This window comes from Orcinus orca, chromosome 1 (genome assembly GCF_937001465.1).
Source record: "Orcinus orca chromosome 1, mOrcOrc1.1, whole genome shotgun sequence".
NCBI lineage: Eukaryota > Metazoa > Chordata > Mammalia > Artiodactyla > Delphinidae > Orcinus > Orcinus orca.
Window position 1 is genome coordinate 182,602,561 of NC_064559.1, and position 13,781 is coordinate 182,616,341.

General features: G+C 43.5%; 1 protein-coding gene across 4 annotated transcripts in view; it reads left to right on the forward strand.

Annotated features, from left to right (window-relative positions):
- Positions 1 to 13,781, forward strand: part of GNL2 (G protein nucleolar 2) — a 27,047-nt gene continuing 13,266 nt past the window's right edge. For 3 of the 4 annotated variants that reach the window (XM_033422118.2, XM_049705366.1, XM_033422119.2), the window contains exons 1-6: positions 1 to 193; positions 1,888 to 1,972; positions 2,946 to 3,040; positions 5,169 to 5,308; positions 8,718 to 8,902; positions 12,866 to 12,932. In XM_033422118.2, coding sequence (XP_033278009.1) covers positions 130 to 193; positions 1,888 to 1,972; positions 2,946 to 3,040; positions 5,169 to 5,308; positions 8,718 to 8,902; positions 12,866 to 12,932 — 636 coding nt within the window. In that variant the 5' untranslated portion in view covers positions 1 to 129. Of the gene's footprint in view, positions 194 to 1,887; positions 1,973 to 2,945; positions 3,041 to 5,168; positions 5,309 to 8,500; positions 8,601 to 8,717; positions 8,903 to 12,865; positions 12,933 to 13,781 lie in introns of those variants that run through there. The other variant, XM_033422120.2, reaches the window with a different exon arrangement.

A 13,781-nucleotide genomic window follows, 5' to 3' on the forward strand; every position in this document is an offset into this window, starting at 1 on the left:
AGTGACGTATCCCGCGCACGCGGTCCAGCGTGGATCGGGCGGGTTGTTTCATCCCGGCTTGGGAAGTTACGAGCTCTTTTACCCCACGTAGGCCGGACCCAACGCTCCGGTCCCCGTCCCGTCGGCAAGATGGTGAAGCCCAAGTACAAAGGACGGAGCACCATCAACCCCTCTAAAGCCAGCACAAATCCTGGTACGGGCGGCGGGGCTCGCGGAGGGTGGGGCTTGGAGGAAGCTTGGAGGGAGGGACACCGGGTGGCCTTGCTTGGAGTGACCTCAAGCAGAGTGGCCTTTGGGGATGAGAAGGGAGAAGATGATTACTTGTTTATAGGCCCTGAGGAGGGCTCAGTCTTGCACGCCTGTCAAGGCTAGATGGCAGGCACCAGCTCTAAAGCCGGGAAAGTGAACACTCAGGCCTGGCAGCCATGGGGCATCTCCACCTGTGAGGTGCAGAGACTGGGAAGCTCTGAGTTGGAAGGGACACTTAAATTTGACCTCTTCTTGGGTCCCTGTGTGTGTCAGGTGTTGAAGCCCCTCCCCCAATATAGTTCAGTCTTGTATGAGTCCAGCTCTCCAGCTCAAGGAATTACTAGAAGTACTATAAATTAGACAAAGTCAGACTAAAAGTGATGTAGCCTGACCCAGCTGGACCTTTACACTTGGCCACACTTGCCTACCACCTTAGCTTTGACCATTTAAATGAGAAAGGGCTAGTAGATTTGGAATCATCCCATGATGATTTGGATTTCAAATCTTGGAATCATCGCATCCGGTAAAGTGCATAGAAAATGCTACAGACAAGTATGATTGTTTCAGTAAAGATGTTTTTGAAGATGTGTATGAGTTTTGTTGAGGTTCCACCACAAAATGAACAAGATAGCCTTTGAGGGAGTCCCTTCCATTTGGGTTTAGTTAATAAAACATATTAAAATATGGCCTAAAGTTTTTGATTTTAATTCATGTTGAATGTTTTACCTGGACCGCTGATAAATTATTCAGTTTGTGTAGACTGGGATCTGACAGCGTTAGACCTGAAGAGGCCCTTAGAGATCATGATGTTATAGGTGAAGAGACTGAGCCAAAATAGGGGAAGTGTCTTGTCACAGCTGGCACACGTAGTGAGCAGTAGAGCTGCCAGTCCTGTGATTTCTGCCTGTTTTCTACTGCATGACTTCAAGACAGATGACTTAAAGGCATCCCCAAATGAGAAGCTAAGCCGGTATTACTATGCTAATTTGTCCTTCTCTTTCTCTCTGAGATGTAAGGCAAGAATTACTACCTATTTTGCTGTTGATAAAACTAAGGTCAAACATTAGGAAATTAAGAAACTGGTACATTAGGAACACTTATGTGTCAGAATCGTAGTCTTCGTGATGCTTTGCCTGTAGCAGGCACTCAGTATTTGTTAAACTGAGACCCAGAGGTAGGTGTCTTAGTGGTTAAGAGCACAGATGGTGATCTGATGCTTTTGTTCAAATTCTGGCTCTTGTACAAAAAGTCTTTGTACAAGATGCTTGCCCACTGAGCCTCAGTGTCTTAACCTGCAGAATGGGGAGAATGCATCCCTCTTGGTAGGATTGCTGTATGGATTACATGAGACGATGCCTAGAATGTGGATAGCACAGTGCCATAATTAGTGCTCAGAAACATTACCTACTATCATTTTCAAACACAGTCCTACGGAGGGTTCCAGATTAGGTCAACTCTGTCATACCATGTAGCTTCCAGGAATGATTTTGTTGGAGCAACACGTGGAGAAAGTGGAGATTTTGCAGTGAGGTGGCAGCTCGCCTGCTTTGAGTGAACTAGTTGGTGTGTTTGAAGCAATGGCTATACCTAGACTTGTTGGCTATCAAATAGTGTGCATTCCACTTCTGTGTTTCCTAGATCGAGTTGAGGGAGCAGGAGGCCAAAACATGAGGGACCGGGCCACAATCCGACGCCTGAATATGTACAGGCAGAAGGAGCGCAGGTGAGCGTGGGCGCTGGTGTCCTCTCCCCTTCCCTTCCTGCCCTTGACTTACAGCTGACACCTGTTAAGCCTTTGATGTTCCCACCCCCACTTTCCCCAGGTAGGAGTAGTGTATTTTCAAGTACCGTTTTATATGATAAACTGAATTTTGGGTTAAAGACATGCGCAGTAGGGGGTGAAATAGTGATTGTGTCACTGTACTGTACAACAGCCTTGTTCCTCACAGCCTCGGCCTACACAAATGGCATGTTAAATCTCAAGGTACATATCTGTCAGATAGAAATCTGCTTTTCTTTAACAAAGCATGTAGGATGGTGTCATGAAAGCGGCCGGAAAACTTGTTTTTTCTAATGACAAACTTTAGATCACAACATTGTGGCACTTGGAAACTCATCACAACTCAGATCTGCTGAGGCAGCCTCTACCACAGGGGCTTGCTGAGTGTGGCATTTTGTGACCTGGTCTTATTTTGTCTTATTCAATTTGTTTGGTAATTGGATTCTTCATCCGTCCTAAAAGATGTGTCTAAAACACAAATGTCAATGAACGTAATCTGCCTTAGTCACCTACTCTGCAGTTTGTTTTAGAATTTCGAGTTCCAGCAAAAATCACCCTCTACTTAAAATTCATTTAAACTAGCCTTCAAATAATTATCCAAAAAAGACTCAAGTATGCAGTTTTCTTTTTTTAAAGCAAACAAACAGTAAACAGATTTTTAAACATGGTCATTAGTCGTTATTCATCCAACAGAAATCATTACGTGCTCTGTTGCAAGAGGTTAAGTGGCTTTGGGGCAGTGTGTTTTGAATGTAGAAGTATTTTTTGTTTACCAAAATCTGTATTTCATGATCACTTAAAACTGGAAGGAGAAAAAAAAAAGAGGTCCTTTTGATGGAAAGCGTATTCTGTAAACCCAGCTTTGCTGTAGCCTTTCTTCTGTTGTCAACCCAAATCTGTTATTTCCTCAATTCAGGAACAGCCGTGGTAAAGTGATTAAGCCTCTGCAGTATCAGTCAACGGTGGCTTCTGGCACAGTGGCGAGAGTGGAGCCGAACATTAAGTGGTTTGGTGAGTGTGGTCCTTTGCTACTTTTACCCTAGAAAATGTGTGCTGTATGAAAAAGGGTAGAATGTTCAGGTATCTAAAAGGCAGGTATCTGGGGGCTTCCCTGGTGACGCAGTGGCTAGGAATCCGCCTGCCAATGCAGGGGACACGGGTTCAATTCCTGGTCTGGGAAGATCCCACATGCCACAGAATAACTAAGTTCGTGCGCCACAACTACTGAAGCCCGTGCGCCTTAGAGCCTGTGCTCCGCAACAAGAGAAGCCACCACAATGAGAAGCTGGACACCCTGTAGTGAAGAGTAGCCCCCGCTTACCGCAACTAGAGAAAGCCCACGCACAGCAACAAAGACCCAATGCAGCCAAAAATAAATAAATAAAAATAAGAGGCAGGTATCTGGGGTGAGGGGAACTGCCAAGGACAGTATGAGAAAGGGATGAGATAAGAAGTCCCCACCGTGGGAAAAGTGCAGAGAAAAGTCGTGGCGGTGGCTTCCATAAATGACTTCTTTTTGAAAAGAGCCCATCATTGTTCACCGTGAGTGAACCTCTTAGACAGATGAGATCATCCTTAATGACTAGCATTCATTAGAACTCTCCTCTCCTAATTTCCAGTCACCTGGAGAGGTGACTTTGAGAGGTGCCTTGCAGGCGTGTTTGTGCCTTTAGCCTAAAATTCCTCTGAAACACTATTTCTTAGTGGGGTTGTATTTGGACTGAGTGACAATGAAAGGACCTCTCGTTGGTCCTTCCCAGGAATGAATAGCGTATCTCCAGAGGCCTTGGGGAAGCAGGATTTCTTCCTTTGGAAACTCCACCTTCATCTCTATGGGGGCTTTCAGCCTTTCCCTCAGCCACTGCCAGCTGTGTGGGCACATCAGATGGTCAGACCACATTCTTTGCCTGCTGTTTGACCTCTCTTCTGGGGGGCAGATGGCAACTACCTTTGCACATCTCGTACGTCTCTTGGTGGGATTGGTACCCCCTAGGAAACTATAGCACAGAAAAGTGTCCGAGAGAACTCCTTCACGAGGCCTTTAGCATGGTGGCAAGGTCCGGTGACACTAGATCCAGACCTCCTGGGTTTGAGGCCTAGTTCTGCCATATCTGGGGCCATGGTCAGGTTCTTAAGTTTGCTCATCAATTTCTCCATCTGTAAAATGAAGATAAAAACAGCACCTATTGCGTAGGACTGTTGTGGTAATTAAATGAATAAATACTCTTATGTAAAGTGCCTAGAATAGAGTCCAGCAAGTAGTACAATAGAAGCTTTAACTGCTGTCATTGTCACCATCCCCGCCAGTGTATTCGTCTTCACCTTGAGTTTGGCATTTGTGCTGCAACGCGCTGTTTAGTGAATACGATCTCTCACTTCCAAGGTGTTCTCCAAGCAGTGTTATATAGCTTCATTTTGTTCCCTTGCAGGGCTTTGTTGGTTAATTTAATAGTGCCTTCAAACCCTAATGACCCTAAAACCAGAGCTGTGACTCTTAGGTGCTGTGCTTCGGCATTCTCTTGGGTATGCTAACTGATCAGCTGTGATTGGCTCCAAATTTCTTTGCCAGATCTAGCAGGAAGTAGGACATTTGTCAGATCTCAGTTCCATTCAGTGATGTTTATTTTTCAGTTTCATCCAGTCAGGAAATTGGACTTGGAGAACTATTGAAACTCTTTGTGTGTCTGGGTTGGTGGATTAGTTCTTAGTGTATGAGTGCAGGAGAGGCAGTTTTTTTGGTTTTTGTTTTCTGTTTTTTTCCTTCTTTTAAGTTTGAAAATGGCTACGTGGGATGGATGTGTCAGGTGTTTGGGTGAGTGAGGGCAATTTAAAATCTTACCTTTATAGCACAGGGAGATCAGCTCGGTGGTTTGTGACCGCCTGGAGGGGTGGGATAGGGAGGGTGGGAGGGAGGGAGACGCAAGAGGGAAGAGATATGGGAACATATGTATATGTATAACTGATTCACTTTGTTACGAAGCAGAAACTAACACACCAGTGTAAAGCAATTATACTCCAATAAAGATGTTAAAAAAAATAAAAATAAATAAAATCTTACCTTTCACTGTGTCCCTGGGAAGATGGAGGCGGAAGTTGTAAGGAGCTATTTATTAAACAGCAACATTCTTTTGTAAAACAGGAAATACACGTGTGATTAAGCAGTCATCGCTACAAAAATTTCAAGAGGAAATGGACACGGTCTTGAAGGATCCATACAAAGTCGTCATGAAGCAAAGCAAGTTACCCATGTCTCTTCTCCATGATCGAATCCGGCCTCATGTAAGATGGAGGATGTCCCCGGCCACCCGTGCACATCCCTCTCTACCATACTTTGCTCTTGTTTTTCCATAGAGAATAGTGCCTGCTTTCCGAGACTTCTCCTTTCACCTTTGTTAGCGGTCTCACCTTTAGCATGAACCGAATTCTGTCGGAGAAGTTCAGTGGCATAGTAGTGGACCAAAGCACAGGCTTGGGAGTCAGGCCTGAATTTTTTTTTTTTTTTTTTTTTGCGGTACGCGGGCCTCTCTCTGTTGTGGCCTCACCCGTTGCGGAGCACAGGCTCCGGACGCGCAGGCTCAGTGGCCATGGCTCACGGGCCCAGCCGCTGCGCGGCATGTGGGATCTTCCCAGACCGGGGCATGAACCCGTGTCCCCTGCATCGGCAGGCGGACTCTCAACCACTGCGCCACCAGGGAATCCCGTCAGGCCTGAATTTTAATCTTTGCTCCGTCCCTTCCCGCAGCCTTAGTTAGGGTTCTCTGCGAGCTTTCACTTCCCTGACGGTTAAGTCAAGGTGACCCCCTCTTTGGGTGACCGGATGCAGATGAAACATCCAGTGAGGCTCTTGGCACATGGCGAGCACTTAGGCCGCCGCTGACTTAGACCTAAATAGATCATGGCTATTAGCAATACTATTTTTAAATGTTTTTGGTAAGCAAGCTTGTTTAAGTGGTAGTTCCATCAGACTTTGGGAAAACATAGAATTAGGATTGGCTTGGTAGGAGGGAGACCTTTGGTGTTGAGCACTTTCAGCTTCTTGAGAGTTCCTTAGAGAGTCTTTTCAGCTGAAGGAAAGGCTGCCAGTCAGATTGGTTGTTAATCATTGAAGTTAGAAGTGCAGTAAAGACCGAATCTGGCTTGACTGGAATTAGTTTCACACGGAACCAAAGAAATGGCCTAATGCCTGCCTACACATTTTTACTTGCTTTGAATAGTAATTCCCAAAAATGTACATAAGTACAGCGCAGAGCTTCAGTTCCAGCATGAGGAGGGGAAGAAAACACTGACATGCATACATGGATTAAACACGGATTAAACAGTTCAAAGCAAAGCGTTTACTTGCAGAACAAAGTAAAACCCAAGGCCTGGTTATTGCCTCAGGTTTTGTCAATTATGCTTTGTTTTATGACAGACTAGAAGAATGTCACCTATTAGTGGAGTGACTGTTTTCTTTCAGGGAAACACGTGAGTGTAATTCATGAAAGACAGACAAGTTGCTCATTTCCTTTGTTCTCTCTGTCCTCCCTAAAGCCATCTTTCAACAAACTATTGACTCCTGTTTATGAGAAGAACAGAGAAGTTCTACTATGGATTTATTGCTTTGTTGCCCATGGCAGTTGTTCAGTGCTTCTAAAATTCAGTGCTTAAATGTCTGACGCATAGAATGAAGGGCCCACAGCTGCAGCAGTTTGTATTTTGGTGCAGACAGGTACTCAGAGTAACTGATGAGTTTTCTGCTCTGGCCTTGCAAAACCTTACCTGTTTTATTTTTAGTGCAATGTCTACTACTCATTATGAAATCTGATTCTGAGATTTGCTGCACAGTGGAGTCAAATCAGATATGCTTTTTTTTTTTTTGCGGTACACGTGCCTCTCACTGTTGTGGCCTCTCCCGTTGCGGAGCACAGGCTCCGGACGCGCAGGCTCAGTGGCCATGACTCACGGGCCCAGCCTTTCCGCGGCATGTGGGATCTTCCCGGACCGGGGCACGAACCCGTGTCCCCTGCATCTCAGGCGGACTCTCAACCACTGCGCCACCAGGGAAGCCCCAGATATGCTTTTAACTTTTGCACATTCACCTGTATGTGCATTACAATTACTATGTTTCTGTAGCAGTACTACAGTGGAAATACTGTAACTTATGTTGTCTCTGTATTTTAGTGTATAGACATATTACCACCTTGTACTTACTAAGGTACAGGTTTATAGACACAGGTCCAGGTATATTGTATGTTATAGGCTGAGAGGTTTTCAAGGATAATTTTGATCATAATTTTCCCAGTGACATTAGAACCTAGTTCTCATGTAAAACGTGACTGTTCTGTTTGGGGATGTTCCCTTGTTGGAGCGTAGTGAGTAAAACTAAACTAAGAGATGGGTTAGAGACTCTGATAATAGCTTAAGGATCTTTAGGAGTTGGAGAGGTGTCTGTTAAGTTCAGAAGCCACTGGGTTGTTCTCTCTTCCGTGTTTCGTAGCTGGTGCTTACAGAGGAGCCTGTACTAGGGGGCAGAGGTTGTTTGTTTTTTTTGAGGATATTCTCTGCCGGCTGTTAACACACTGTTACGTGATAGATCCTAACTCAGAGTTTGACTTTCATCCTGTTTCAAAAATTCCTCTGCCTGTAACTCCTTTACAGGCACATCAAGTTCTAGTTAGGATCAGGTTCCTTTTATCACATCTAAACTATTATTTTGGACTTTTGCTAGATGTTTTTCATCTGAAGACTTTGCATGTGCATTTAATAAAAACGTTACCTAAATTAGGAAAAATGTTATCTGAAACTAAAATGCATCTTACAAAACAAGCAATTCCTTTTAGCCATGAAAGAAATTAACTTCCAAGAAAAAGTTGGCATTTACAGTTGGTTTTTTTTTTTATAAATTTATTTATTTTATTGTTACTATTTTTTTGGTTGCATTGGGTCTTCATTGCTGTGCACGGGCTTTTCTCTGGTCGAGGTGAGCGGGGGCTACTCTTCGTTGTGGTGACAGGCTTCTCATTGTGGTGGCTTCTCTTGTTGCGGAGCACGGGCTCTAGGCGTGCGGGCTTCACTAGTTGTGGCTCGAGGGCTCTAGAGTGCAGGCTCAGTAGTTGTGGCGCACGGGCTTAGTTGCTCCGCAGCCTGTGGGATCTTCCCAGACCAGGGCTTGAACCCGCGTCCCCTGCATTGGCAGGTGGATTCTTAACCACTGCGCTACAAGGGAGGCCCTACAGTTGGTTTAAAAAAAACCTCACAAATTTGAGCATGATCATCCTTGACAAAAATCTGTGAATTTGGCGAATTTTATGCACTTGTTTGAAAGCTAAAAAAAAAAAAAAAGGTCAGAAAAAAGAAGTTAATTTTCAGCATGGTAGCAGTAATTACATTTGACTAAAATTTATGATAAATGAAATAAAGCAGAGTTTTTGGCAAGTCTTACACACAGCTATTCATATTTGCTTTGACTATTTGTATTTTGTATTTCTCCAGGAAAGCTTACAGAGCCTTCAGAAGAGGGGAACAAGTGCGTTTGCTATTTATATAAGGATTTCTGATTTGAAGTCAGGCTGCGTCCATGTTGTAGATTTTGGTATGGGTTGAGCTTTGCAAAAATGAAAGCAGAAAGCCTTTCCCAGATAGGTTTTGAACCTTTTGCTTTTTCTCAGTGCTTTGCTTAGTGTTACCTGTAATTCTCCTTTCTCTTTAGAACTCAAAGGTGCACATCCTTGATACTGAAAGCTTTGAAACTACATTTGGCCCTAAAGCACAGAGGAAGCGACCAAATTTATTTGCAAGTGATATGCAGTCACTTATAGAAAATGCAGAAGTGTCCACTGAGAGCTATGACCAGGGGAAGGATCGTGACTTGGTAGCTGAAGACACTGGTGTGAGGTACAGTTTTAAAGTTCACGCATATCTCCTCATTTGCTCTTCTGCAATGGACATCTTCTTTACAGTTATTTACCTGCAAGAAGCTCGGTGATTTATCTCATAGGTGGAGATCTTCCCTTAGACTGGAAAAATTAGTGAAACTGGTTGGGGCCAGACTAAAGATAATTTAAGGTGGCTGGTTTACTATTGGTCTCTTAATTCCCCCCCAAATAAAAATAAATAACACTTTCTTCATAATAATAACAGTATATTCTATCATAGACAAATTTTTAAAATATAGTTAAATTGGAAATACAGCAAAAAGAAAATAAGCACTCATAATTCCACTACTTATGTTAAGCATTGTTAATATTTTGGTGAATATCGGGGTTTCCTCTGGACCCCTGGGGGTGGGGGGAGTTCATTGATGGCCTTTGAGGTTTCCGTGACCCTCTGAAGATAATATGGAAAATTTATGTACATGCATAAAAGAAGTGGAATTTTGTTGTTTATAGAGAAAGGGAGGAGAAGAAGGATCCGTAACTTTCATTATACTTTCATAGGGGCTCATACCCAAAAGAAGGTCAAGGATCAGTTAAGGATATATATGTATATATATACATTATTCTGGATGTTTTTATTTATAAATGTAATACTTTAAGACTGTATTTTAACTTGCTTTTATTTTAATATATTTTTCGAAATTATTAAGAATATATTTCTCTAAATTATTAAGAATATATTTCCAGGGGCTTCCCTGGTGGTGCAGGGGTTGAGAGTCCGCCTGCCGATGCAGGGGACACGGGTTCGTGCCCCGGTCCGGGAAGATCCCACATGCCGTGGAGCGGCTGGGCCCGTGAGCCATGGCCGCTGAGCCTGTGCGTCCAGAGCCTATGCTCTGCAACGGGAGGGGCCACAACAGTGAGAGGCCCACGTACCGCAAACAAACAAACAAACAAAAAACAAAACGAAAGAAAAAGAATATATTTTTTCATGTCAGTTCTTAGTCAACAGTGATATAATGTTTCATGTCAGAGTAGGTTTTTGTTGTGGCCAGTCCCATGGTTAGACATTGATGCTGTTCAAAGTTTTCCCCTATGGTAAACAACTCTAAGGTAAAACATCAATGTGACTAATTCTTTCTCATTCTTAATTGTTCCCCAAAGATAAATTCTTAGGGGAAATGCCGTTGAAGAATATGCAGTTTTTTGATAGGCGGCTGCCTTATTACCCTCCAGAAAGGGTTTACCAGTTTCGTTCTCTTGGTTCTCCCTCACGTGTTCCTGAGGTGCCCTAGCGGAGAGGTGCTGTCCCCTGCCTGCAGTGCCACTGCCTTGGTGCTGTCCTCGGTCCATCGCTAGCCCTGGGCCTCCTAGAGGTAAAGTCAAGGCACTCGAGGCCAAGCAAAAAGAGGCAGCGAGTTCATTTATTCTTAGAACTATTTGGACTTGTATGCTTCTGCTGATTTGAATTTTTTCCATCTCCAAAGGGTACAGTCGGCAGTGGGGGAGAAACAAAACTATTCTTGTTCCAGGGACATTGGGTAAATGTCTCTGAGGCTAGTAAATGAGCAGATTCTCAACCTTATCAAGAAAGTTTCACTCTACGTGGGAGCTGTGGAGTGTGGATTATGGTTCAGATTCCTTTTCATAATTCTCTGTGACAGACTGCCTAATTATAGTTGCTTTTTTTAAAATTAAATTTATTGTGGTAAAATATACATAACAAAATTTACCATTTTAATCTTTTTAAAAAATTATTTATATATTTTTGGCTGTGTTGGGGCTTCGTTGCTGCGCGCAGGCTTTCTGTAGTTGCGGCGAGTGGGGGGCTACTCTTCATTGCGGTGCGCAGGCTTCTCATTGCAGTGGCTTCTCTTGTTGCAGAGCACGGGCTCTAGGTGTGTGGGCTTCAGTAGTTGTGGCACACGGGCTCAGTAGTTGTGGCTTGCAGGCTCTAGAGCGCAGGCTCAGTCATTGTGGCTCACAGGCTTAGTTGCTCTGCGGCATGTGGGATCTTCCTGCACCAGGACTCGAACCCGTGTCCCCTGCATTGGCAGGTGGATTGTTAACCACTGCGCCATCAGGGAAGTCCCAGTTTAATCATTTTTAAGCATCCAATTTAGTGGCATTAAGTACATTCACATGGCTATGCAACCATTACCACTATCCACCTCTAGAATTTTTTCACATCATCCCAAACTGAAACTCTGTACCCATCCAGCACTAATTCCCCATTCCCCCCTCTCCTCAGCCCCTGGCAACCACCATTCTGTTCTCTGTCTCTTATGAGTTTGACTTCTCTCTTGAATAGTACTTCACGTAAGTGCACTTGTACAGTATTTGTCCTTTTGTATCTGGCTTATTTCATTAGCATAATGTCTTCAAGGTCATCCATGTTGTATCGTGTATCAGTACTTTATTTGTTTGTATTGCTGAACAGTATTCCATTATGTATACATGACATTTATTTTTATTCATTCATCTGTCAATGGGCATTTGGATATAGTCATTTTTTAAATTAAGTCAGTTTTTGGTCCGTCTACAACTAGTTGGTTTTTTTTGTTTTGTTTTAATTTTTATTGAAGTATAGTTGCTTTACAATGTTGTATTAGTTTTTGCTGTACAACAAAGTGAATCAGTTATACATATACATATATCTACTCTTTTAGATTTCCATCCCATTTAGGTCACCACAGAGCATTGAGTAGAGTTCCCTGTGCTGTACAGTAGGTTCTCATTAGTTATCTCTTTTTTTTTTTTTTTTTTTTTTTTTTGCTGTACGTGGGCCTCTCACTGTTGTGGCCTCTCCCGCTGCGGAGCACAGGCTCCGGACGCACAGGCTCAGCGACCATGGCTCATGGGCCCAGCCGCTCCGCGGCATGTGGGATCTTCCTGGACCGGGGCACAAACCCGCATCCCCTGTGTCGGCAGGCGGACTCTCAACCACTGCGCCACCAGGGAAGCCCTAGTTATCTATTTTATACATAGTAGTGTATAGATGTCACTCGCAATCTCCCAATTCATCCTACCCCCCCTTCCCTGCCTTGGTAACCATAAGTTTGTTTTCTACTGCTGTGACTCTATTTTTGCTTTGCAAATAAGTTCATCTGTACCATTTTTCTAGATTCCACATATAAATGATATTATACGATATTTGTCTTTCTCTTTCTGACTTCTATATGACAATCTCTAGGTCCATCCACATCTCTGCAAATGGCACTATTTCATTCCTTTTTATGGATGAGTAATATTCCATTCTATATGTGTACCACATCTTCTTTATCCGTTCCTCTGTCAATGAATGTTTAGGTTGCTTCCACGTCCTGGCTATTGTAAATAGTGCTGCAGTGAACATTGGGGTGCACGCATCCTTTCGAATTACGGTTTTCTCTGGATATATGCCTAGGAGTGGGATTGCTGGGTCATATGGTAGCTCTATTTTTGGTTTTTTAAGGGACCTCCATACTGTTCTCCATAGTGGCTGTACCAATCTACATTCCCACCAACGGTGTAGGAGGCTTCTCTTTTCTCCACACCCTCTACAGCATTTATTGTTTATAGATTTTTTGATGATGGCCATTCTGACCGGAGTGAAGTGATACCGCATTGTAGGTTTGTTTTTTTGTTTTTTTTCCTTGTGGTACGCGGGCCTCTCACTGGTGTGGTCTCTTCCGTTGTGGAGCACAGGCTCCGGACACGCAGGCTCAGCAGCCATGGCTCACGGGCCTAGCCGCTCCGCGGCATGTGGGATCTTCCCAGACCGGGGCACGAACCCGTGTCCCCTGCATCGGCAGGCGGACTCTCAACCACTGCGCCACCAGGGAAGCCCCTCATTGTAGTTTTGATTTGCATTTCTCTAATAATTAGTGATGTTGATACTAGTTTTGATACCGCTTTCCCTTGGCACATGGTGTTTTCCCTGAAACATCCTTTTAATCTTTATAGTGCTTCGTTTGCTCACTTTGGGTCTTTTCTTATTTAGAAATGAAGCCCAAGAAGAGATATATAAAAAGGGACAGTCTAAAAGAATATGGGGTGAACTCTACAAGGTAAGACTTTAAATTCTGTCTCACTGAGTGGTTCCTTTGGCTTTCATGATCTTATATATGAGAAAACTGACTTGGATCTATTGAAGCTCTGTCAACACAAATTCCACCTCCAGGATGGATATGTCCATGCACGTACTACCATTGTTCTAGATAACTGCATTTTTTTATTACTCATATAATAGTAACAACCACATTGCATAGATTCACATATTCTCTGTTAATATTTCTCTGGATTACCTGCTAAAATGATATTCCTGTTGAGATTTATTATACATGGTTAGAGCTGCATGAGAATTTTTGAGTTACTTAGTCCAGCCCTCTCATTTTACAGGTGAGAATTCAAGTCTAGAAAGCTTGAATACCTTCCCCAGCTTACCCAGGTAGTTAGTACAAGAGGCTTTGTGTCTCCTGAGTCCCGGTCTAGTTCTCTTCAGCTGGCTGAGTCTTAGGTCCGCACTCAAGTAATATTCTCGGTAACGAAGACTTTCAAGCATAGTCACGTAATTAAATATAACATGATAGGAAACTAGTACCACGAAAGCACACAAAATTTTTTAGTTTTTTTGTAAAATACTCAAAATCTATAACATGGAAGCTTAGAGGTCTAAGAAGTAAATGAGGGACTGCCCTGGTGGTGCAATGGATAGGACTCTGCACTCCCAGTGCAGGGGGCCTGGGTTCGATCCCTGGTCAGGGAACTAGATCCCACATGCATGCAGCAACTAAGAGTTCGCATGCCACAACTAAGGAGCCTGCTGCAACTAAGGAGCCCTCGAACTGCAGCTAAGACCCAGTGCAACCAAATAAATAAATAAATAAAATATTTTTTTAAAAAAGAAGTAAATGGTT